The sequence below is a fragment of the Mytilus californianus genome, unplaced genomic scaffold (assembly GCF_021869535.1).
Source record: "Mytilus californianus isolate M0D057914Y unplaced genomic scaffold, xbMytCali1.0.p SCAF_10, whole genome shotgun sequence".
NCBI lineage: Eukaryota > Metazoa > Mollusca > Bivalvia > Mytilida > Mytilidae > Mytilus > Mytilus californianus.
This window is the reverse complement of record NW_026262582.1, coordinates 9,253,559-9,280,364: the sequence shown is the minus strand read 5'-3', so window position 1 is coordinate 9,280,364 and position 26,806 is coordinate 9,253,559. Positions and strand designations below refer to the sequence as shown.

Here is a 26,806-nt window from a genome sequence, read left to right as displayed (position 1 = left end):
CCAGGAAGTTAATGAGCAATGAATGTGAAAAGGCATAATGCTAATGATAAAGCTTGATACATATTTTAGGAAGCTCTGATGTAATTTCAAACATGGCCTTCACATGCAAGAATATTAAAGTTTGAGGTAAATAGGAAATTGATGAAAATTGTATCACAGGATAAGGCATGCTCACATGAAGTTTGATGTCAAATTTCAGGAAGCTCTGTTTTGTATTTCCAGATAAAAATGGAAAGAAAGTTTCATAGGTCAACATAAGGACACTGGACAGACACAAACAGATGAAAAGTAGTATACACAGCAACCTTGGAGTTGGGTATAAGAAAACACTACGCACAAATAATGCTGTGACAAACAAGTACCATGAATACAGGAGACCACTTAAACAAATAGTAATACCAGAAAATAAATTAATAATACTGTAAATGCAGAAATTCTTGAATAAAATTGAGAATGGAAATGGGGAATGTGTCAAAGAGACAACAACCCGACCATAGAGCAGACAACAGCCGAAGACCACCAATGGGTCTTCAATGCAGCGAGAAACTCCCGCACCCGGAGGCGTCCTTCAGCTGGCCCCTAAAAAAATATGTATACTAGTTCAGTGATAATGGACTTCATACTAAACTCCAAATTATACACAGGAAACTAAAATTAAAAATGATACAAGACTAACAAAGGCCAGAGGCTCCTGACTTGGGACAGGGGCAAAAATGCGGCAGGTTTTTTTTTTGTTGTTGTGAATGTTGAACAATGGACAAAAAAGTTTGATTAATCAGTGCAATTACAGAACATGCTGCATTCAAATTTTGCTATCGAAACTTAAAAAGCTACTTTTATTTTCCTGATTCCTATAGCTATCCCATCACAATTTTTCGCAATAAAAACAATTTGTAAAAATGTCTGACTTTACCATAATTATTAAGTATACAAAGTACAAAAATATTCAAACAGTTCAGGCTGTATTACAAGAGCATGTCAGTTAATGTATTTATAGTACTTATACAAACATACATCTGATTCAGACATATCAAGCTGTATAACAGGTGCAGTAGGTTTGTCCACTTTGTCATGACCAGACGCCAAATCCCACATGGCTCTGTCTTCGTCATTATTAATATCTGTAGCTGTCTGTATCTTATCCCCTTTAAAATATAAGGCATACAAAAAATATATAATGTAATGTTTGTGAGTAAGCTAAAGTATCATTTTTATAGAGGACTATAAAACTTAAGAGAAATAACACTTTTTAAAGTCAATAGAACATGTTAAAAAAAATTAATAGCGTATTATATAGTTAAATTGTTTCAACATTGTCGAACAGTCTATCAGACCATTTCAGGAGGGAGAAGAGTTTTTCCCAATTTGAGAGTCTTATACAGTCCTTGAATGGTTCAGCATGTTGCTATTCTGTATGAAGATAAGTTTTCATTTCATTTTATTTCACTATGCCTAATTTATATATAATGTCAATTACTTTGCTCTTTTATAGTTGTGCTTGCTTATGTTATTTGATTTATCATGTTTGTGCTGTGTTTACTTTTATGTTTGCTTTCTCTATTTTTAGTTTGCTTGCAAGACTGTGTTTTTGTGTTTTTGTGATGTTGTATATGCTTGTATATTTGGTAAAAAGCTTTCTAGAACTTATGCTTTGTAGTTGATAACTATACCATATCTAAATAAAGCTTTATTATTTGTATATAATCATACAACAATTCTGGACTCTGCTGTAAAGAGATTTAAAATTGAGAATGGAAATGAAGAATGTGTCAAAGAGACAACAACCCGACCAAAGCAAGGCTTCCAAAACGGTCATATATGCCGGACATTTGTATAATGTCCGGTAAAAGTCCGGCTGGGCAAAGCATGAAACGGTCATCTACTTTTTAGTTTTCAAGGCTTTAAGAGACGTTCATTTTAACATAATTCGCGATCTTTTTGACCCAACGTTTTGCCTTTAACAGCCACACATTTCCGGTCATAAAAGTGACATGATCATTAAGTACTATCAAAACAACCCTACTTTAATACCTTCTCATTTTAATCAAGGCTAATTAGTTCTCAAACAGCTGAAATTTACCTGTTCAGGTGACAGGTAAACTATTTTGAACCGGACATTGATCGGTCTATTCAAAGTTATTTTCTTACATTTCAGCGGTTTGCATCTAATTAATATAGTCAAAAAGATTTAAATTATCAGAAATACGTTTACAAATATGATTTGATGAAAAAATTAAAAAGGTGAAAATGAAAAATCGTCATAACCACGTTGTTTGAACCTAGAGACATGTCTCTGTTTGAACTAGTACACGTGTGCGCAGGTGTGAAATTTAATTATGCATCCTAATTTCTTCAAAAAATGCTTAAATTGTCATTGATACCTTTATCTCACATTTATTTCAAATATTTTCTAGAAGAAATAACGTAGAAAGAGCTACTTCCACTCATTCACGCTTTGCAAACGTACACGGAATTTACATATCCGTCTCTGGTCCATGTTTTACCATTGTCAAGATAACATCCGGTATTAAAACGAAAGTAAAGTTTTTGACAACGGGTTGCACAAATAAAGAGTCTAAGGCAGATATAAGAACGCTGATGTTGCACACTTCGAATGATGCACTGCCAATTTAACAGTTTACGTCAGAACTTCGAATTTGAATCAAAGAAAATTTAATATCGTTTTTTTTAATGTCAATCATTGACATTGGGATGGCCAACTCGGCAACTGATTACCATAATTGCCTTTTGTTTATTTAGCCTTAAGGGATTAAAATTGGGATAATGAATAAAATGTCCGGCTGGCTAAAAATAATTTTGGAAGCTCTGGACCAAAGAGCAGAAAACAGCCCAAGGCCACCAATGGGTCTTCAACACAGCGAGAAAATCCCGCACCCGGAGGCGGGCTTCAGCTGGCCCCTAAACAAAAGTGTTTACTAGTTCAGTGAAAATGGACGTCACACTAAACTCCAAAACATATAAATGAACTAACATGTTTTATAGATTTTATCTACAACTCTTGGCAAATCTATACTTTCCCTGATAAATTGGTTATATTTTTTATTATCAACATATGTGGTTCAATTGCTTTCAAATCTAATTTGTTAAAATCCAATTATTACATCAAATTGTCTTGCCTTTTCATGACCTCAGACGAAGAACACATTAATTTACAGATTGTTGAAAAAGAAAATTATCTTTTGAATTGTTTCACGTTTTTTAATCCCCAGGCTTTTTCTTAAAACTTCTTTATTGTATGGGTTTTGCTTATTGTTGAAGGCTGTACAGTGACCTTTAACTGTTTACATCCTTGTCCTATGGTCATTGTGGATATTGTCTCATTTGCAATCATATTCATACCAAAATTCATAAAAGAAATAGAATAATACAGGTTGTTGTACAGGTCTCATTGATTTATGCCTTACAGCTCTTTTTATTTTATTAACCTGTAAATTAATTTGTAGATGTGGCTCATTTCACAAAGAAATCTTATGAGTAAAAGTTCTCGTAAGTCATGAACATTTCAGTATTACTATGATCGACTTTAGTCGTAAGAATTTTAGTGAAAAGAACCACAGGTTTGTTCCTTGTTTAGAAAAATCCATCCCTTTGCAATTTTCCCCAATAATAAAAACATCACAAAAACTTCTGAATTTACAGTAAAAGTTGAAACCATACCCTGATCAGTGACACAGACAGTGAACTGTACTTGGTTAACCCCAACAGAATTAGAGGCTCTACACATGTAAATTCCAGCATCATCTGGTTCTGTTTGTTGTATAATAAGTTGGCACCTTGTAGAATCTTGTAATATCTCCACCCTCTCCTCTGGGTAGAACAGTTCTCCATTCTTAAACCACACAATCTGTGGGCTAGGATCACCTATAAAAACAAGAATGTGTCCATAGTACAAGGATGCCCCACTCGCACTATCAATTTCTATGTTCAGTGGACCGTGAAATTGGGTTCAAAACTCTAATTTGGCATTAAAATTAGAAAGATCATATCATAGGGAACATGTGTACTAAGTTTCAAGTTGATTGGACTTCCAACTTCATCAAAAACTACCTTGACCAAAAACTTTAACCTGAAGTGGAACAGACGGACGGACGTACGGACAACCGAACAGACGCGCATACCGAAAAACATAATGCCCATAAATGGGGCATAATAAGGAGATGTGGTATGGTTGCCAATGAGACAAGTATGAGGGTGGGTAGGAAGGGGTGTCATCCCAAATTCAAGAAATAATAAAGCATTCTTTCCCAGATCCCGAAAATCAATCTTTAATTCCTGAGTCCCAATAGGTGTTAATCCTGAATTCCCGCAAATATAAAGGTCCAATTCCGACGTCCCGAAAAAGGTCCTTCCACTATCTAACAAAGTCCAAATGATTTAGATTTAAGCAATTATAGGTCACTGAATGGCCTTCAGCAATGAGCAAATTCCATACCATAAAGTCAGTTATCAAACAGTTATTGAACAGGTTTTTCTACCAGTAGGGATTATTATGCTAAACAATTGCAATCAGATGTAAAGTCCCCATTCCATCTTGATGTGGATGCATATTTATGCAGCACAACCAAACAGCCAAACAGCATGGATCTTACTGTATATACTATATGTCAAGCTCTTAGCCACCTAAAGTATAGATTGATTTATTCATTGGTGTTTAAAGACACTTTCAGTACTATTGTCTATTTTGTGACAGTCAGTTTTTATTGGTGGAGGAAGCAAGACTGTCAGGAGAGAACCACTGAGCTTCCACAGGAAAACTGAGAACAATAGCCAATTCAGATTAGAGATGAACACACCTGCCATGTATGGGGTTGAACTCAAAACCGCAGTGTTAACAGGCTAGTGATACAGTAGTTGGACTCTTAGACCACTTGCACACTAAGGCCCCTCCAAAAGTCTTCGTGAATAAATTCAATAGACACATGCCAAACATCAGACATCATGTAAACACCAAACTTCTCAATTTACAAAAAATAAAAATAAACAATGGAATCAACTCAAAAATGGTATAAAAACTGGAGACACATCTGATATTTGGCAGATACAAATGTGTCAAATAGTAAATCTTATCTGCCTTGGTTATCTCCCTTTTTAACTTTTGGAAGAATGACAAAATGCACAGAAAAATATCACACAATTTTAATCTTGGTGATCTTAATCAAAGAGTCCATAAAATTGTGTACTGATTATCTTCCTCGATCATCTCTGATTTTAATATAAACTATACTATATCTATGCCAGTCTGATCTATTTAGATCTAAACATTACATAAGATATATAATATATATAGTATGTATCAAGCTATTCAATGGTATAGATCAAACAAAAACTACTTAAAACTTTATTTTTTCATTTTCATTTTCAACATTGGATTATTGAGATTAACACTTGTTATTCACTGTTAGTAGAAATTCCATCCTATTTAAATTTGGGATTTGCAGGCTGGGATTCTTTTTATTTCATACATTATTTACCTAGAGTCTTTTAAGGGAGACATGGTTAAGTTACTAGTGCTTACGGAAAATAGAAAAAAATAGGGAGGTCATAAAATATAGGGTGGGGCATAAAATTTAAGGTAGGTCTGGTGACAATAAATACAATACTTTTTAATTTTGGCAATATTCTAATTTCTTTGTTATTAATCCTAAAAACTGCATGCTTGACACGGAAGCAGAATTTGAAAACACGTATTTAAAAGTCTTTGCTTTGAACTGTCATGGCTGTACGGAAATGGATCCCATTGTGTACCATTCTGAATGGCATGCTATGAAACCACTTGACCAAAAGACTGTTATAACTATGGGTGTTAGCAAATGCAAATGCATATCTGAATCAGTATCCAAAATTTGTAAGGAAAGACAGCTTTTCTTTTTGGTTAATGGAAGTAAAAAGCTATACATAAGTTATTACAGAATAACAAAATTTTGATTAGAAAATAACTGCATTAGTGACCAGTTCTGTTCAAAACAAGTGAAACTGCGAGCTACTGCTCACTGATGAAACCCCGCCCAAATATTTCGGTAGACAGGAAGTTGTTGAGTGATGAATCTGAAAACACATCACACAGTATAGCTGCCTCATATAAACCCTGAACCAAATTTCAGAAATCCTTGTAATGTAGTTCCTGAGATAAATGTGATGAAAATTTTCAACTACCTGGATGTCATGTGTAAAATGATGTAAGTGTTTGGTAAACAGGAATTTGTTGAGTGATGAATCTGAAAACACCTCACACCATATAGCTGACTTATATAAATCCTGAAACCAAATTTCAGAAATCCTTATGATGTAGTTCCTGAGAAAAATGCAACGAAAAATATTCATGGGACGGACAGACAGACAGACAGAGGTAAAACAGTATTACCCCACTTTTTTAAAGAGGGAGTATAAAAATAAAATTATTTACTAAAATACAGCCGCAAAATAGGTTAGTTTTAAGGAACTGAAAATTCAGAAATTTGTGCATGCATTTATTTTTGTTATTGTTGAGCAGTGGACAAAAAAACATGATTTATTATTTCAATTTCAGGAAAATAATGCTCTGTAGTAAACATGGCATCAAAATTTAAAATGTGAGTTTGGTTTTTTTCCGGCAAAATCTATTATGTCACAATTTTCACAATAATAAAATTCTTCATAAAAATTTCAGAATTTACAGTAATCAACCCCTTGCCAGCTGCAGACAGGGGTTACACTTACCTGTTATCTGACATTCAACATGGATAATGTCCCCTTCTATGACTTCCACATTGCTTGGAGTTTTTAGGAATTCTGGGACACCAGTTTGCTCTTCTCTGCAATATAAGTGATTGTCAAATTTATGTACATTTCGATACATGTACATGATGTATACAACTAATGTGCTCCTATTACTCGACATTTTTTTTTGAAACCAGTTGCAAAAGTATGAAAATTTTTCTTAATTTTGTCATTTAAAAACAAAGAACTGTATAAATGTGAAAACTTTAGCAAATGGGCTATCTTCGTTTATTTCACGATTACGAAAAACAATGTATAAAAATATTCACCAAGGAAAAGTTTAAACAAATCAACAATATTGATATGAAGGGCACATCTTAATAGATGCACAAAAAGTTAATGCATTCAAATTGCGAAATTAACACCCTACATTTTTGTAATGGTAAATGTGCAACTTTTTTTTGAAATTTCACTCAAGATGAAGATTTTGATAATTTTACTAAATGTTGAATGTGTAACAAAAAGGCAAAAATGCTCAATTCACTCAAATATATTGGAGCAAGTACAGAACTCTTTTTGCCAATTTGAAACTTTTGGTTGTATTCACATGGAGCAATATATATATTTTGAGCTAGTTTGAGACATAAGTTATTTAACTTACTGACAATAATATATTACATAACATTTATAACTAGGAAAACTGTCAGTAGAGCTTACCCCTGCTCTAACATTGTATGGATATGGCAACTTTTTATTGGCAAAGTGCTATTTTTGCTCCATAAATGAGGGTCTAGATTGGGTGCTCTTTATTTCTGTATTCTTTAGCTTTTAAGGCTATTTTTCTGTTGTCTATATTTTTTTTTGCCCATGTTCTCTTTTCTTTATATTTTAGCATCTATTCTATTTTTCTTTGGCCAAATTTTCTCTTTTTTTTTATATGTTTTGCCCAATATTCTCTATTCTGTAAACCCCATCCAGATCATCATTTAGGAACCAAAATTATCAAAAATACAATGTATAAGAAAAGATCCCCATTGGTATTATGTCAGAAAGATTCTATGAAAGTTTCATTGAAATTGCATTATATGTCATTGTTTTAGGAAGAGTTGCGTTAAGCTTACAAGATTTCTACCTTTTTGTATATATTTATGGCAAAGTTCATGTTAAGCCATGTTACCTATGGGAAACTACAAAAATCATTTGGTAAAAATATAAACTAGATGCTGCAAGGAGCCTTTATTGCTAACTTTGCATTTTGCATAAAATTAGTAAAATGCAAGAAGAGTATTTCTATTGAATTTATATGGAAAATATGTGATCCAATATCCTGTTGTGCTCATCATTCAGTTTGTCATTTGTGCTCTCTGTATCACTTGCTTTCAAAATATTAACTGACACTCAATTTGGTCAAAAATCATCATTTAGGGACACTAAATACTATAAGGTGAAGCTGAATGATTCAGTCACTTGACTTATTTTATATTTAGATCTTGTCTTGCTGATCAACTTTGATGTTAAAATTTCTTTCTATCTACTATAGTTTTCACCATAAACACAAAATATGGGTAAAATCATATTGTAAGGGCTAAATTTAATTTACTCTCATAAGGAGTTGACTGATGATTTCAGCCATATGCAACAGTTGACATATAAGAAGAAATTATCTAGCTTATTTTTTGAGAATTTTTAAGTTTCTCTCTATATCGATTATGGTTTTCAGATTAGAGCAAAATGCACCTAAAATATAATATAGTAAAGATAATAACAAAATTAACTAGAGGCTCTAAAGAGCCTGTGTTGCTCACCTAGGTTTATGTGCATAATCAACAATGGACTCTCTCCAACATTGTAGACAAAGTCACAAGATTAGAATTCATGACAAAAATTTCTTTTTTGTTGAACTTATATTGCTGATCATTTTGTCTGTAAAGTTTGTCTCTATCTTCCTTAATTTTTGCTCAAAACACAAAAGAGGGTAAACAAATCCTCATTTAAGGGCAATCACTCCTATGAAGAGTGACAGTCTACTAACTTTATCGGCAAAATTTGACTTGTTTGTGGATCTTGCCTTGCTGATCATTTTTGTTATCTAAAATTTCTATTTATCTTTTATAATTTTTATCATATATAAGGCAAAACACAAAATCATTCAAGGGCAGTAACTCCAATAAGGAGTCGTAAAATTTCCTCCATATTGTCTTAAATGTAGATCTTGTCTTGCTTATCATTTTTGCTTAATTAAGTTTCTATCTATTACAATTTTTAAGATATAAGGCAAAAATGCTAAAAATTGGTAAAAATCATTATCCAAGGACAATAACTCTAATTAGGAGTTGACTGACAATTTTGACATTTCATACTTATTCATAGATCTTGTCTTGCTGATCATTTTTGCAACAAAAACTTTCTGTCTATCTATTATAGTTTTCAAGATAAAAGACAAAAATGAAAAAAATGGTAAAATTTGTCATTTAAGGGCAATAACACCTATAAGAAGTCCTCTGACAGTTTTGACTTCATACACAATTGGTAGAGCTCAACATTCTGAACATTTTTGCCCTTGTCAGGTTTTCTCTATAACGGTTTTCAAAATAATAGAGAAAACTTGCATTTTACCCCCTATGTTCTATTTTTAGCAATGTTGGCCATCTTGGTTGGCAGGTGGGGTCATCTTTTTTTAATTTTTTAAACTAAATACCCGAATGATGATTGTGGCCTAGTTTGGTTCAGTAATTTCAGAGGAGAAGGACGACGACAACAGATGATGGATGCAACTTAGTGATGAGATATGCTCAATTGGCCCTTTCGGCCAGGTGAGGTAAAATAAAAAATAATTAAATATTGTAATCATTTACCATAGTTAACTCAAATACAACCAAGCGTAAATTTGCAGAAAATTAGTGCTAAGTGTATTTCAAATTTCTAATTTTTTATAATTTTTTAAGTGAAAAGTTTATGATGCTATCAACTGAATCTTAGAGATTCAGTCTAATTATAGCCCTACTAGCTGAATTGTTTACCATGATAAAAAAGTCAGCAAGTTTAACAGAATCATTTATGTAACCATAACACTAAACACAAGGCGAATCATGCAGTTAAATTATTTGTTGTTGATTCACTGTAAAAATATGATCATTGCTGGTGATTACACTCTGATTCAGTCTAATTTACTAACTTTCTTGGCATTTATGTATTTATAAAATTAGACATTTTATCATTTTGACACCTTCAGAGAGAACATGAAAATAGAAGAATCTTGAAATCCAAAAAAGGTTTTTACTTTTCTGAAACATAAAATGCATTTAAAATTTAATTATCTGCAGACATGCCTGAAATTGAAAACTTTAGTCTTTACCAGGTGCACAAGTAAGTTTGTACATGTACATTCATTTAGTGGTGTAAACCATTCTTGTATATATCTTTCTGATAAACCTTGTGTGTTCTTATTTATTTTGTTTGTCACCTCTAATTTAATTATTTCTAACTCCTTGTTAGTTGCTTTAAGTTTAGAGACACTGTCACGTGTTCAGAGATTTCTTAGTTTCTTGTCGCATTTGGGAATAATGCGGATTGGGGAGAGAAACGTAATTTGGTACTTTAAAGATATAATATAGACAATAGACAATAGGCAATATTTATTAGCACAAACACATTTACATTAAATGGTTATGGCATACAGTATTGAGAAAATAAACTGACAATAGTTAAATTGACTATAATTATATTAGAGTGACAGTGGTTTTCACAGGGGGAAAAAGACCATAAATATGTGTGTATCGACAGTTAGTACTATAATAGAAGACTTCGGAGTTTCATATCATTTACATTCAACATTTTTAATGGGATATTTTTTTTTTACTATCAATGTTGAAACCTCCGAAGTCTTATATAATAGGACTATATCGACAGTTAACACATCAGTTCATGTACAAAAAACAAAAACAAAAATTAGGATACATATTAAAAGAAATATAAGTTATACAGATGTTCTCAATAAAAAACAATCATTAACATACTTTATGGTGATTTTTATAATGACTGGCAGACTGCTATTTAAAAGTGCGGTCATATGCCTCAGTGTTATAGCTGACTGCAATTTAATAAAATTGAAATTCAGATTTTTATTAATATTTTGTATATAGATGTCCTTCAATGATATATAGCATGGACAGACTGACAAGAAATGGTATTCATCCTCAATTTCTTGTCTATTACAGGATATATTTATCTCACGAAAGCAAGGATTTAAAAACCAACTGTGTACAGTAATATACACAAGGGGCGTATCCAGCCATTTTAAAAAGGGGGTTCCAACCCAGGATAGAGGGGGTTCCAAACATATGTTCCCATTCAAAAGCATTGATGGTAAAACAAAAAAGGGGGGAGGGTTCCAACCACCGGAACCCTCCCCACCCTCAGAATATACGTCCTCGACTAAGTTATCTTGTTGAAAACCCTGTATTTGATGTAACCAATGGCTGGTGCATGCTCAATATGCGCTCAAGCGCCTTGAAATTTCATGCAGTTTGAATAGGATATATCAGGGCTGACAACTTTTCATGAAGCAAATGCGTGAGATTTGGCAAAAATTGTAAATATCAGAGAGAAAAAACAATAGATCAAATGAAAATGCCGCCAAATATTAAATTAGACAGCACTGATATATTTGAAAGACTTCTTTATATATGTATAAAAACGACAAATGTTACAGTTTAATCGACCGTGCAAGACCCTCATGGATAGATACTCAAATCGTAAAAAAACTCGTCGTGAAGTTGATGAAATGTCCGGGCGTACCAAAATAATTAAGCCAGGAACATGACAGTTGATTTCCATTCGTTCCGTTGGTTTAGTTATTCTTATTTCCCAAATCTTTCTTTATTTTGTAATTGTTACCCACTTCTAACTTGTTTCCTTCTTTTTCCCCAGATCCCACCTTTTTATGGGCCTTATATCCCGGGACATCCCCACTATTTTACCAAAGGCGTGCCTCCCCAACATTTAAGTAAATTATTGCTTAATGCCTTATCTTATTTCTTAACCTCTATATAGATATAAGAAGATGTGGTATGAGTGCCAATGAGACAACCCTCCATCCAAGTCAAATTCATAAAAGTAAACCATTATAGGTCAAAGTACGGTCTTCAACACGGAGCCTTGGCTCACACCGAACAGCAAGCTATAAAAGGCTATGTATGTATTTGAATGAAATCTTTGTCATTTAAACAGAATTAATTTTCTACAACTTCTGGCAATAGTTTTGAAATAATTGTTTTCTCAGTGTTCGAAAAATAAATACTCACACATAGCATATGTAGGGAACAGATTTCAACTGTTGTATTTGTACTTTATGGATAAAGATTTCTAGAAAATGACACGTCATATAAAAATTATTTCATACTCCCCTAAATTGTTCAAAGAGTAAATAACTACATATGTCAACCGCTTATAAAAACGTTCATGTGTAGGCGAAGTAGTTGCTTTAATGCAACACAGTAGGGGATAGCTGGTGTTAACGGAATAGATAATAACGGGTAAAACTGAAATGAAGAATGGAGAATAACGGGGTGCTAAAATATAAAGAATAATGGACAAATGAAAATAAAGAACAGAAAAAATGGCATAAAAAATAAACTATAGGCTCTAAAGAGCCTGTGTCGCTCACCTTGGTCTATATGCATATTCAACAAAGGACACTCTCCAACATTGTAGACGAGAATAGAATTAATGACAAAAATCTTTGGGTTTTTTTATCTTATATTTCTGATTATTGAAATCTGTTTAGTTTCTCTCTATCTTATTTAGCTTTTGCTCTAAACACAAACGAGAGGGTAAAAAAAAATCCTAATTTAAGGGCAATAACTCCTATAAAGAGTAACAGCCTACTAATTATATCAACAAAATTTGACTTGTTAGTAGGTCTTGTCTTGCTTTTCATTTTTGATTATTTAAGTTTCTAAATATCTATTATAGTTTTTATCGTATAAGGCAAAACGCAAAAAAATGGTTAAAATCGTCACTAAAGGGCAATAACTCCAATAAGGAGTCGTCGGACAATTTTCGCCATTTGTCTTAATTGTAGATCTTGTTTTGCTGATCATTTTTGTTTATTCAAGTCTCTATCTATTATAAGTTTTAAAATATAAGACAAAAATACAAAAAAATGTACAAATCGTCATCAAAGGACAATAACTCTGATAAAGAGTCAACTGACGATTTCAACTATGAGACTTATTTGTATAACTTGTCCTTCTGATCATTTTTGAAATTTAAAGTTTCTCTCTATCTATTATAGTTTTCAAGATAATAAGCAAAAATGAAAAAAGTGGTAAAATTTGTCATTTAAGGGCAATAACTCCTACAGGAAATCGTCTGACAGTTTTGACATATAGACAATTGGTACAGCTCAACATTCTGAACAATTTTACCCTTTTCAGATTTCCTCTATGTATAACTGTTATCAGAATAATAGACAAAACTTGCATTTTACCCCATATGTTCTATTTTTAGCCACGTCGTCTATCTTTGTTAGCAAGCGGGGTCATCGGACACATTTTTTAAACATAGTTTTTATGGCCACCATTGTTCAGAGAATATCACAGGTAGTACTGTAAATACCATAATGATGACTGTGGCCAAGTTTGATTTTATTTGGCCTAGTTGTTTCAGAGGAGAGGATTTTTGTAAAAGATTACAAAAATTTAAGAAAAATTGTTAAAAGTTGACTATAAAGGACAATAACTCCTTAAGAGGTCAATTGACAATTTTGGTCATGTTAACTTATTTGCAGATCTTACTTTGCTGAACATTATTGCTGTTTACAGTTTATCTCTATCTATAATAATATTCAAGATTATAACCAAAAACAGCGAAATTTTCTAAAATTACAAATTTAGGGACAGCAACCCAACAACGGTTTGTCTGATTTGTCTGAAAATTTCAGGGCAGATAGATCTTGACCCGATGAACAATTTTAACACTCTTCAGATTTGCTCTAAATGCTTTGGTTTCAGAGATATTAGCCAAAATCTACATTTTACCTCTATGTTCTATTGTTAGCCATGGCGGCCATCTTGGTTGGTGGGCCGGGTCATTAGACACATTTTTTTAAACTAGATACCCCAATGATGATTGTGGCCAAGTATAGTTAACTTTGGCCCAGTTGTTACAGGGGAGAAGATTTTTGTAAAAGTTAACGACGGACGACGGACGAAGGATGCCAAGTGATGAGAAAAGCTCACTTGGCCCTTTTGGGCCAGGTGAGCTAAAAATGAAGAACCCCAACAAGACCTCGTTAAAACGACGAAAAGTTAACAATAACCGGGTGTTACAGTGTTAGAGCAGAAATTCGCAAAAAACAAGAAAAATAAAGATATATCCTATCATGTGAAGGTCATGCAGTGGTTTAAACATACTCCCATATCCTCCGCTTTATAAGGCGAGCGAAATATAGTGATTTGGAGAGTCCGTCCGTTTGTCTGCTCGTTCGATTGTCCTTCTGTTTTACTTTTGTATCCGCAACTGCTCATGAACGTCTGAACAGACTTTTGTAAAATTCCCAGAATCTTCTTCACGTCATGTACATTTGCACATCATATTACATTTTGTTCATCTCAATGAGTTTTGGGTTTAGTTTGGGATGGCGTGGGCATGGCGTTCGTCATATTTGAACACTATAGTACACTTGTATCCGCTTTTTTTAAACCCCTGGTCATAATTTAAAATATAGTCTTTTACAAGGGTCGGGCTATCATTTTGTGAGCTTTGCTCGCAGTACCAACTACCTCTAGTTTCTAAGCACGGCGTTTTTGTGCTTCTGATTTATTATCGAGTTTTATATGTTGAAACACGGAGACGTATTCACTAAAATGGTGTTAAAGTATTTGTAGATATGCAAATCATTAAAGAGTTATTCAGAATGTTTGCAAAAATATTTACCTTTGATCATTGTTAAATTCGTCTTCTCTAACTGGTGAATTTTTCGCATTTTTTACATAAACCCTGGTCTTTAGGATGTCATTCCCAGATGAATTAACGGCACATATTTCGTATAAACCAGCGTCCTCCTTCATACCATACGGGATCTGAAGAGTCCACGTGTTTTTATCATTTTCTAGTGTTATTCCATCACATATATCCAATGTTTCTCCATCTTTGAAAATAACAACTTCTGGTTCAGGAAACCCTAAACACAAAACCTCTAAATTGAATATATTGTATGCATACATTATGGTAACCATTTAGAAATCAAAATTGTGAAAACATCAGTTGAAAAAAAAGGAATGAAAAAGTATTATGATTGCATTCGCTATAATACCCCCAAAGTAGTATCATGTGAGATAATATACATTCTTAATTGTCAAGTGTTATATGATTTTTGGTCGATATTATGTCTTAGTTTATTTGTAAATAAATAAGGTCAAATCCCAAATTCCGAAAAATTACCGATTTTAGACAGTCGAAGAGAGTCCAACAAGTTGAAAGAAACGAAGAACGACAAAAATACAAAACAAAGTCTACAAAACACAACATGAAAAACTAAAGACTGAGGAACACAAACACCACCAATAACCGAGGATGATAGCAGGTGTCCCCTGAAGAATAAGCAGATACTGCTGCTCATGTGACACAAATTGTTTTTCTCGTGGTGAATAAAAATTGTGTTTCTCCTGGTGAATAAAAATTGTGTTTCTCGTGGTAAATAAAAATTCGGTGTTAAGACTTATTTGGTGATGTCAAATTGTTTGTTGTAACACCTACTGGAAACTTAATATTAGGGAGTTTAAATAATAACATTAAAAGACTTTACAACAATTTTACTTATATCAATTAAATCTTGATGCTATTCAACGCTATATATGTAGCATGACAGTTTTGATACAAAATTACAAATTTTGCTTGTTTTTGTAAAAAGTTGCATCTTTAACATACTTAAATTAGTTATATATTAACGACAAACACAGCTTTACTGTCAATATAATTTTGTTTGTGGTAACGAATACCCCTCTTATTCCCTTTTGCTATAGTAACAAATTTGAAAACATTTGCTAAATAATTTTTATACGACCGCCAAAATGGGGCCCAAATAAGCATTTTTCTAGTTTCCAGACAATTACTTGTGAAATGGTGTATGGATCTCTCTGAAATTATACCACAAGTTACCATATCACAAAGGGGTGGTAAGAATTTGCTTTGTGGGGTTATGGCTCAAACTGTTTAGGAATTAGGGGCAAAAAAGAGGATAAACAAGGGTTTCCAGGTTAATGGACAATTACTTAAGTACAAAAACTAATTTTAAAGCAGTGTAAGGGAGGTAATTCAAACACATATTGTCAAATTACCTCCCTTACACTGCTCGTAAATTATTTATAAAGAAATGTATTGTCTTTAGGTGATTAGCTGTCAATTTATTTTTAGAAGTTATTATTTTAAAAATGTTTAATAAAGGTAATGTAATTATAGCCATGATTATGTATGTGAAGGATTTTTATATTTAGATATTACTATTTAATGTTGCTGATGGGGTTTTTTTAATTTTAGGCATGATTATGATGTCATTCTCTATTTTAAACATTATTTAATTTTAGCCATGATTATGTATGTGAAGGAATTTTATTTTTAGATATTACTATTTAATGTTGCTGATGAAAGTGTTTTAATTTAAGGCATGCTTATGATGTCATTTTCTATTTTAATACTTTTATGATGTATTTAAATGGGTTTTTATGGTTGCAAAGTCCTAGCTGTCAATTTATTTTTAGAAGTTACTTTTAAATGCTGATGAAGGAATTTTATTTTTCGATATTACTATTAAAAATTGCTGATGAAGGTTTTTTTTAAATTTTAGCCATGACTATGATGTCATTTTCTATTTTAATACTTTTATGATGTATTTAAATGGGCTTTTATGGTTAAAAAAAAGCCTATTTCTAGTTTCCAGACAGTAACTTGTGATTAAGTGTATGGATCTCTCTAAAATTGTAATACAAGGTTCCATACTACAAAGGAAAGACTGCAATTGAGTTTGATGGTTAATGCTAAAAGGGGATTCAACAAGTTTGGGGGGAAAGGGGGTGGGGGGTTCCAATTTTTTTTAAAAGGGTTCATATTTTTTTTTTCTTCAAAATTTTCAAAATTTCAAAATTTTTAAAAGTTTCAAGAAGAAATCTTCAATTGCACAGCATTAGATTTTTAAGATCTTTGACCACATTTATTTTGTGTCAGAAACCGATATTATGTCAAAAATTTGATCACAATCCAAATTCAGATAGTATCAAGCTTGAATATTGTGTCCAAATTTGCCCCAACTGTTCAGGGTTCGACCACTGCGGTCGTATCAGGCTGCGCTCAGCGAAGCATTTTTTTTTTTTTTTTTGCTATCCTTAGGTCTGTAAGATTTTAGTAATATGTTAAGAAATACACCATTATGTTTTTATATCAAAAGTTCTCACGTAAATCGATATACAGTGAAAAATATTGAGATTTTTTTTAAATGGACATAGTATATGAAATAAATTAAAGGAATACTGGCCTTACCACACTTTTCAATGAGATTTTTTAAACTATATATTTACCTGTAATGGTCCATTGAAGAATGATCTCTTCACCATCGATTGCTGTGATGCTACTTGGTCCTTTCACAATTCGTGGTATTTGCTCCGTTCCAGTTTCAATAGGTTGATCATAATTACGAAGCTTGCTAAAACTTTGAAGGACATCTATGTTTTGAAGGTTAATGCGTTCCACAACTCCATCCGTATCTGTTACAGTAAGATCAATCAAAGATGGCCTCTTTGGTTTCTTAACGGTATGTTCTTCCACAGACTCTGGGCTTAGAGAATTGACTGATTCTGCAATTTGGGAAACGGTTCCCTCTTCGCTGATTGGTGACAGTAAAATACGCGCCTCCTTTCCAGGAACAACCGCCAGTATGTTTACGAAATCATTGAAATCAATATCTTCCAATTCTGGTGGGGATGCATTCTGTTGTGTATTTGTTTCGGCTGCAATACGGCCCATAAGGGACGCCAATGATTGGTTATCACCAATGAATAAAGTATTCGGTAGTGCGGGTCTTGTATCCGATAAACTTTCTAGACCAATACTTTCATCATTGACTTCGTCGTAAGCAGGTATTGAATGTAGCTGTTGTAATGTTTTGATACCATGTCTTTTCTCAAACTCGTCACATGCGAGATCTAGTTCTTCGTTGACACTAGTGTCGTATATATTCATTTCATCATTAGATTTTTGGTTGTCGTTCATGCTATTTTTGTTGATACTCTTGTTGACTTTATTATCATTCCTTTTTTTGTGTATATTGAATTTTTCAATATTTTCGTCTGCCTTCGAATTGCCAGTCGAACTGAGGCTAAATATTTCCTCATCTTTAATCGTATTGTTTATTATTGAATCTGATACGCCGTTTTTACAATCATTATCGTCTGATAGTTCTGGTGACGTATTTTCTTCCAAAACTGGAAGTTGTTTCTTTCTCGAGGCGTCATTAATTACATATGCGCTAAGGTCCAGTTGTTTCAGGATGTCACATCTTTCTTCCTCAATTTCCTCCACCGAAACATCAGATTCGTCGTCAATGTATTCGTCAGAGGAATAAGGTGTGTCTCTAAGATGAACTGTTAACAGGTCTGATTCATCATTCTCATTCTTTTCATGTTTCGAAGACCTGTCGTTTTCGTGCTTTCCAAGTGATCTAAATTTCTCATTATAATCCTGAATGATTTTGTTACTTTCTTCAACATGCGTTTGGTCATCTCCCAGAGCAAAAAGCTGTTCAGTTTTATTATCTTTGTTTCTGTCTATTGGTGGACCATTCTGTTTAAGTATGTCACTGCCCTGATATTGATTATCAATATCCTTTTCACTCAATGACTCATCCATTTTACCTTTAGTGTCAAGAGATACACTTATATCATTGTCCGCCAATAATTGCATTCTGTTGTCTTTGATAGAAAGAGATTTGTCGATATTAACATCAACCAATTGCTCACCCGCCCTATCTTTGTTAGGAGATTCATTAACATCAATATCAGCCACTAGGCAATCAATTGTATCCTTTATACTTAATGTGTTGGTTTCTATATCCGACAATATCCCACTTGCTTTATCCTTGTAAGGAAATTCATCAATATCAATATCAGACACCAACTCACCAATTACCTCTTTGATAAGCGATTGATCGATATCAAAATCCGACAATATACCAATATTTTTATCCTTATTAGGAAATTCATCAATATCATTATCAGATGCCAGTTCACCAATCTCATCTTTGGTAGGAGATTGATCGATATAAAAATCAGTCGAAATACCAATGCCTTTTTCTTTGTTAGATTTATCAATATCAGTATCATAAACTAGCTCACCAATTTGATCCTTGATCGATTCTTCGATATTTAAATCAATTGTCGGATCCTTGTGAGAAGATTCATTGATATCAAAATCTGCCACCAGTCCGCCAATATCGTCACTGTTTCCTTCTCCTTTAAGTGATGTATCACTATCCGTCAATAAACCACGTGTCGTCTTCTTGGTAGGAGATTCAGTGATGTCGAAATCAATATCAGCCACTATCCCTCCAGTCTCATCCGTATCAAGAAATTTTTCGACACAATTATCTGTCACAAGATTAGGGACTTTGTCGTTTGAATAAGCAGATTTGTCGATCTCCGAATTGTTCAATATCCAGCTGGTTTTATCTTTGGTTAACAGCGATTCGTCATCATCGTTATCCGTCAGTAATTTATTTCCTTTATTCTCTATACAGATAGATTCCTCAGTATCAATATCTGTCTTTAATTTTTCCTTTACATCATTGTTTGAAGTGGACACACCGGTTGGGTTGTCTTGTCGTGTTTCAGTATCGAGTATTTCATCCCCGATGTCGCAGTTTAATTGATTAGAGTCCATTTTGATTTTGTCTGTATCAGCTTGACTTTCTATTTTGAATCCAAGAATATTTTCGGAAATTTTACTTTTGCCATCCGATTCTTTTTCTGTGGTTTTGTGCGATTGGCGAGAATCTTCATCTTTGATTTTATTTTCTTGATTTAAGCCCGATTCTTTTCCATTTTGAATATCTTCAATGCGGTTGTCAGTTGTAAGGTCACCAATCTTGCTAGATTTCTCCTCAAATTTACATAAGAAAAAATTCTCATCATCGATATTTTGATACGAGAGGGCGTCCAAGTTTGTTTCGGAAAGACTATAATCATCGAAACTTTCGTACATGGACCAGCTCTCTGCCGACTTCAAAGAAAGTGTGTTACTCCTAGTTTCATCTAACAAAGGTTTCTTCAAATGTAAATTTGGACGAATCTCTGCTAAAATACGATGCTCTTCGTCGTCCGAATGAAACACGTGCTCTCCGTCATTGCTAACATTGTCATTGGCAAAATCAACATTATCTTTTCCTTTGTTTTCGGCTGATTTAACGAATGTTATGTCCTCCGATTTATTGAAAGCCTTTTCCACTGTAGTTGTGTTTTCGATGTTACTACAATCTGTTTCTTGACAGTGGTCCAGTTTTTCATTCCTTTCATCGTTGATCTTACCATCACAACTCAAATTTTGTTCAGTTTTGTTGTCTGTTCGGTCAATATGTGAAATGTCATTTTGTCCAGCAGTATCACACATATTATCTTTTCCGATGCTGTTACGAACATCATTACTGGTAGATTTACTGTCATCTACAATGTCTACATTCTGGTACGAAAATGCATCAAAATTTGACTCTGAAAGAGTACAGTCATGACCACTGTCATAAACTGACCAACTTTCAGCCGAAAACGTGTTACTTGTGGTTTCGTCAAATAATTGCTTTTTCAGGTGTAAGTTTGGACGAATTTCTGCCAGTATCTTGTGTTCTTCTTCGTCCGAATGAAAAATATCCTCTCCATCGTCCTCGCTGTTAATGTTTTGTGCATCAAATTGAGTGTTCTTTTCTTCAATTGTATTTGGCTTCTGTTTTGGTTGATGACTTGTGATGCCATTTTTTAACCTGTCATTTATTAATCTAGTTTTGGTGTTTTGTACAAAGCTTTCAACCTCACTTTCATTTCCACATATTGGTTTGTCATCAGTTTCTGTTTTGCCGTCATTATCTGGATATCCAATTTTGTCGATGTTGTATGAAGGTTTGTCGACTTCCGAAACACTATTTTGATCTTCCATTTTCGAAGTACTAGAAGAAGTTTTGTTGTCGAAAGGGTCAACATTTATTCCACATGGAGACACCTTATCATTGGAAATGTTTGTCGTCGATTCAAGCTTTTCATTATTTATGTGGTTTTCACTTTTTATGAATTGATCATCGACAAGGTCATCACAGGAAGGACTTTTTTTAGCACGTTTTTTGTTATGTTGTTCCGAATGTTTTCGAGTTGCTCTTTTTTTGTCTCCCATATGATCTACATCTTCATCTGATGACGTAGGAGAATAATCATCGTCTGCTATTCCACTGTCTCCTGTCAACCTCCTCGTGCGGTTGAATTCGTCGTCTGCTTTAAGAAAACTTGCAAGCTCCTCCACCGTATCTTCCAGTCCGGCATGAAGATCTTCGTCGTCACTCACTTCATCGATAGATATCGTTATTTTGCCTCCTTTGTTTTCATTTTGCTGTTTTATGGAACTACTCGACGAAAAATTGCCGCTATCTGTTTCAGCTAAATCTACGTTTTGTGCTTTTCCACTGTCATCAATACCTTTTTCGTCTAAACATTGAGACGGAAGTCCGGTTTCAAACATGTTTTGATTTGGAGTAATATTATCATCTGATATATCAATCTCATTCGGTTCAGAACCAAGAAAGGAGATTTTTCTCATTCCACCTTCGACCGTAGCACTCCCAGTAGAAACAGCCTTCATAGATATCTGGCGGATTCCATTCGGCGATAAAGAGCGATTAATTTGATCCATGCTTAGAAAATCATCCAAGCTTTCTGTCTTGTCTAAGTTTACCAGAACCAAGGGTCTTTTATTGCTATCTTTTCTCGAACCAGATTGATCGAAAGTCATTCTGTGGACTGTCAATGTGTCATCAGTCTTGTCAGTATCTATACCTGCAAATAAATGAATAAGTGAAAGTCTTTGATTGTTTTCGAAAGTTATTTTACCTTGACTATTTCATTTTAGAGTTGTCATTCATGTGTATAAGTATATAAGTTCTTAATTCATAGTATGATATCGTGATGTACATGTGAGCAGTACAAAATCGTGGATATTTATCGTGGATTTTTACGAAAATGATTTTTCGTCTGAAAAGAGAAAATGTTGTAAATGATTATCAACAGAAAGTTCTATTATTTATAAGCATGTTGCACTTTAAAGTTTAATAAAAATTGTGTAAATGTTAAATATGTTTTTGTAAAATTTGCAAATTTCGCAATGTATTTATATTTCCAGTTCGTAGGAAATAAGAAAAATGCCGGGCAAGGAATTATAGCTTTGCATGAGGGAGATATATTCCTCAATTTAAATTAATTTACAAATTTATTTAACAGCAAATTTCAATAACACAATATCTGTACAAGTTTTGCAAAAGCTGACTATTTCCATTTTTGCCTGGGAGTAGAAAAAAAAACCATAGTAATTCGTATGATTTGAAACTTTATGAACAGTTGATATTTCATATCAGAACAAATATGTTGACAACTGAGATGGTAATTCAAAAAGGGACGGATTTGACTCGGTGGGTGTCTTATAACTTAGAAAAAGTTCGCTAAGATAGCATACACTCATCTTTTCTTACAAAACGCATTTGCATATAGGTTTTTCGATGGAAATTGAAAAAAAAATGACAAAGTAATCGCATAGAGACTTGATGATACAAATTGTTTCCATATCATAAATACTGTGCATTATTCTTCTTTAAGCAAAAAAATAATATCCAGTCTGTTTAGTCCCAAAATCCTTTTACATATGTAAAATATCCCTTAATAACAGTCATTGACAAATTTCTTTTCAAGCGTTATGCCCTTTTATAGTAAAAAAATATTTCAAATTAATGGTTTCTGATTGAAACAATTTAGATTGTTTTGAAACCATTCTTGTCATAATTACCTAAAAATGCGTATCAAGTTATATTTTCAGCTTTGAAATTCTTCTGGTTTAAAATTTTGTCCGTTAGCAAATCAGCAAAAAAAAAATAAAAAAATGGAGGGGTAGAAGCTGCGATATTTGAAGATGATTAATTTTGTTTGTTTTGATAAATAGGATACACATACGTAAAAATTAACAAAATGGCAGTTTCAGTCAGGTTAATCATGGAAGTAATATTTAAATATTACTTCCATGGGTTAATTTACGTTATGTCTCTTTTTGAATTGAACGAACTCGTATCAAGGACGTCAGAAACCTTTAAATACTCTTCTCAAAGATTTTCTTTAAAATATATTGAAATTCAGGAGCACCTTTTTACCAATATGAACTAATTTACCACCATTTAAGCTCCAGGAGCGAACTAGACACAAAATTGTTGTGGGCATGCACCGAAATTGATATTCTCAAGTTATGTAAAACTGTAAAATACTGTATAGATATAGAACTAGACATATATTGTAGGTCAGTTATCAGGAATAGTTCATTAAATGATTATAAGTCGATAAAGAACTTCTTAAAAAAGATTGCATGAGTCACATAAAGTATCGTCTTTGAAATTATCTGATTGATGCTGTTAACCCCGAAATGTAAGTGTAGATTTTAACTTGATTTTAACTTGATATACATTGTATTACTATGCAGTTTAATTTTAGCTAACATTAAAGTTTTATTTTTAGATGAAGGATTGAATCAAATTTAGACACATGATGTGACCAATCTTATACAGAAGATGGATAGATTGATTGATTGCTTGCTATTTAACGCCAGTACTATTGTGCTATTTCGTGATAGTCATTTCTTTTTTATTAGTGGAGGAAGTCGGAGTTCCCGATGAGAATAACCGACCTTCTGAAGGAAAACTGACGATCCTAGTCAATTATGATTGAAGTCGAGCTACAGAAAATAGACATAAACTGTCTAGAATCCAGGAGAATTTATTATGAATTGAAACAGGAAATACGATATTTACTGGAATACCATTATTTTTCTAAGCTATCAACACTATGCACAGCAAATAGTTATTTTTTATCAATAATTTCTATTTCCATTTGTTTGAATGTAGTTATTATTGGTTTTTAGATTTGATATGACGTAGTTCGACTTGAAGGGGGCTAAATCTAGGCCTCATAATACAAGATCATTAAAAGTTGATAAAATATCATTATTGTTGATATTATAGGGGGCTGATTTTCTACAAATATGACATTGAAGTTTACAAGTGAAAATGACAAAAACCATAAGTTAAAATAAGTCAGACAACTCAAGGTCATAAGGACGAACAACAATCCACAAACACAACATAGAAAACCAAAGATTAAGCAAAATAAACCCAACTGCCGTGTACCTTCCTGATGTATTGTTTGTCAGTGACCTCTTACTAATAGTGTAGTTAGTGCCCAATTTATTTTTATTCGTTTGAATCTTTATAAGTTTTAGAAAAACTTAAATTGGAAAAAGATTGAAAATTAAATGACAAATTTTAATACATTTTTTAGAATAATTTAATTGTTGTACTGGTTTAACACATTATATTACCTCTTAGAGTTCTTTATCATTTCTAAGTTTTTCACTCTAAATAAAATTGAAAATGGAAATCGGGAATGTGTCAAAGAGTCAACAACCCGACCAAAGAGCAAATAAATGGGGAATGTGTCCATGGGACACAGATGATGCCCCCGCTTGTCTTATCATATAAAGTTATAAAGGGACATAACTGAAAAACGGTAATAGTGACGCTACCCAAAGGACAAGGTACGATAAGCCTCCGTTTTGGCCCCCCTATTTTCTCATTTTTCAAAATAAGCTACTTATTAGTTTGAAATATTCCCTTAGGTTTGAAGTTTGTTAGGATGAACTTCAAAACCATTAATTTCAGCAACAAGGTGAGGTGAGGGGGTGAAAGGGCATCAAAAACGCCAAAAGTAGGAAAAATTACGATTTTTGGCCTGTGTTTCTTAAAATTTAGTAGAGTGCGACTACGTGACCCGGAGAAAATTATGGCGATCTAGACAGCAAAAACAGTGATAATGACATTGTAATAAAAAAAAATCCTGGGTCACGTTGGCGCAGGCACTTAAAAACTAAAAAACGTTGTATGGAACACCTCCAAAGTGAATAATAATTACAATATCTGAATAATAACGGTAAGTTTACCCCCTCACCTCACCCAGTTGCTGAAATTAATGGTTTTGAAGTTCATCCAAACAAACTTCAAACCTCAGTTGTACTTTATCTGAGTTTTGTGGTCATAACAATTGTGTATAAGTTTCATAACATTTGGTTGAGGCAAACTTATGTTAAGAGAACGGAAACGAAAAATTCACCAATTTGTAAAGGGGCATAACTCTAGAACAATAAGAGTGACAGCCCCCCCCAAAAAACAAACTTGATCTGTATTTTGTAGTAATAAGCATAATTGTGTGTAAGTTTCATAACATTTGTTGAGGCTACCTTAAGTTAGAGAACAGAAACAAAAAAATCAGCAATTTTTCCATTTGTAAAGGGACATAACTCTAGAACGGTTAAAGTGACACCACCAAAATTCAAACTTGACCTGTATTTTGTGGTTATAAGCATTGTGTATAGGTTTCATAACATTTGGTAGAGGCAAACTTAAGATGGAGAACGGCAACGAAAAATTCAGTAATATTTCCATTTGTAAAGGGGCATAACTCTAGAACGGCTACAGAGACGCCACCAAAATTCAAACTTGATCTGTATTTTGTGATAATAAGCATTGTGTATAAATTTCATAACATTTGGTTGAGGCAATCTAAAGTTAGAGAACGGAAACCAATTTTGGGTCGTACGGACGTACATACGGACGGACAAGAGTAAAACTTAATGCCCCCTCCGCAACGACGGGGGCATAAAAACAGTCGAACTCCACCAATGGGTCTTCAACACAGCGAGAAAATCCCGCACCCGGAGGAAGGCTTCAGCTGGCCCCTAAACAAAAATGTGTACTAGTTCAGTGAAAATGTCTATTTGTGTGTAATACAGGAACACGAGTTATTTAGAGTGTATAATTCATTTCGAATTGGTTTTCTAATAACACGTTTCTTTGTCTGTTTTTGCTTGTTTTTTTCGTAAAAAGGCGAAGAAAGACAAACAAAATCATAGCAAAAAGAACAAACAAAAATAGACAAACAACGATCATCAAAACACTGCACAGAAAACAAAACGTGAATATTGAACAACACGAACGACAGCAAAAGCAGAAGGTGAACTCAGATGTCCCAGAAGGGTAATTTGTCTCTACGAACGACACCAAAACCAGAAAGTGAACTCAGTTGTCCCCGAAGGGTAATTTGTCTCTACGAACGACACAAAAACCAGAAGGTGAACTCAGTTGTCCCGGAAGGGTAATTTGTCCCTATCTTCCTACATTAGAGTTGCAGTTCGTGATTATTACCATTTCTATCGTAAATATTACTTTCAAAACTACTTTTTTATTGATATTCATGATTAATATTTACCTTTGACCTTTAGAAGGGCAGTTGTCGAAGCCCATCCTTCTGAGTTCACTGCCAAACATTGGTAGCTACCGACGTCAGCGTATGTCACGTTTTCTATTTCCATGGTAACATAACCATCGACAGAATAATCGAATTTGTATCGATCAGTTTTTGTTATGTTCATGTCATCTTTCAACCACGTGATTCGAGGTGTTGGATAACCTATGACCCTGCATTCAAACCGTTTGCTGCTACCAAAGGAGGCAAGGGTATCTTCAGGCATGGTTCCTTTTCTGAAAATAGAACGCATAATTTATTCATAACTTGGTACATTTTATATGTTTACAGTATTGTATTAATTCATTTAAGTGTAGTAATATTTGTTTTTGCCTCAGGTATTGATGTCAAAATAGAGTTTCAATACATTGGTTGGTTTTTGGTTGCTTAACGTCCAGTGACAAATATTTCATGCATATTCAGGACGATTAACAATATATACAGGAGGAAAGTCA

The 26,806-nt window shown here is 33.4% G+C and overlaps 2 protein-coding genes across 2 annotated transcripts in view; both read right to left on the bottom strand.

The window, feature by feature from the left end:
- The window catches only part of LOC127717568 (titin-like), a 143,200-nt gene extending 142,060 nt beyond the window's left edge, over positions 1-1,140 (bottom strand). Inside the window, exon 1 of the mRNA XM_052223255.1 lies at positions 1,015-1,140. Coding sequence (XP_052079215.1) covers positions 1,015-1,095 — 81 coding nt within the window. The 5' untranslated portion in view covers positions 1,096-1,140. The remainder of the gene's footprint in view (positions 1-1,014) is intronic.
- Positions 1,141-3,441: 2,301 nt separating this feature from the next.
- On the bottom strand, positions 3,442-26,418 carry LOC127718669 (uncharacterized protein MAL13P1.304-like). The gene is made up of 6 exons (XM_052224721.1): positions 26,316-26,418; positions 17,292-21,797; positions 14,656-14,902; positions 6,718-6,812; positions 3,679-3,882; positions 3,442-3,446 (listed from the first exon to the last, which is right to left on the bottom strand). The coding sequence occupies exons 1-6, from the start codon at positions 26,416-26,418 to the stop codon at positions 3,442-3,444; spliced, it is 5,160 nt and encodes a 1,719-aa protein (XP_052080681.1).
- Between the last annotated feature and the right edge of the window lie 388 nt (positions 26,419-26,806).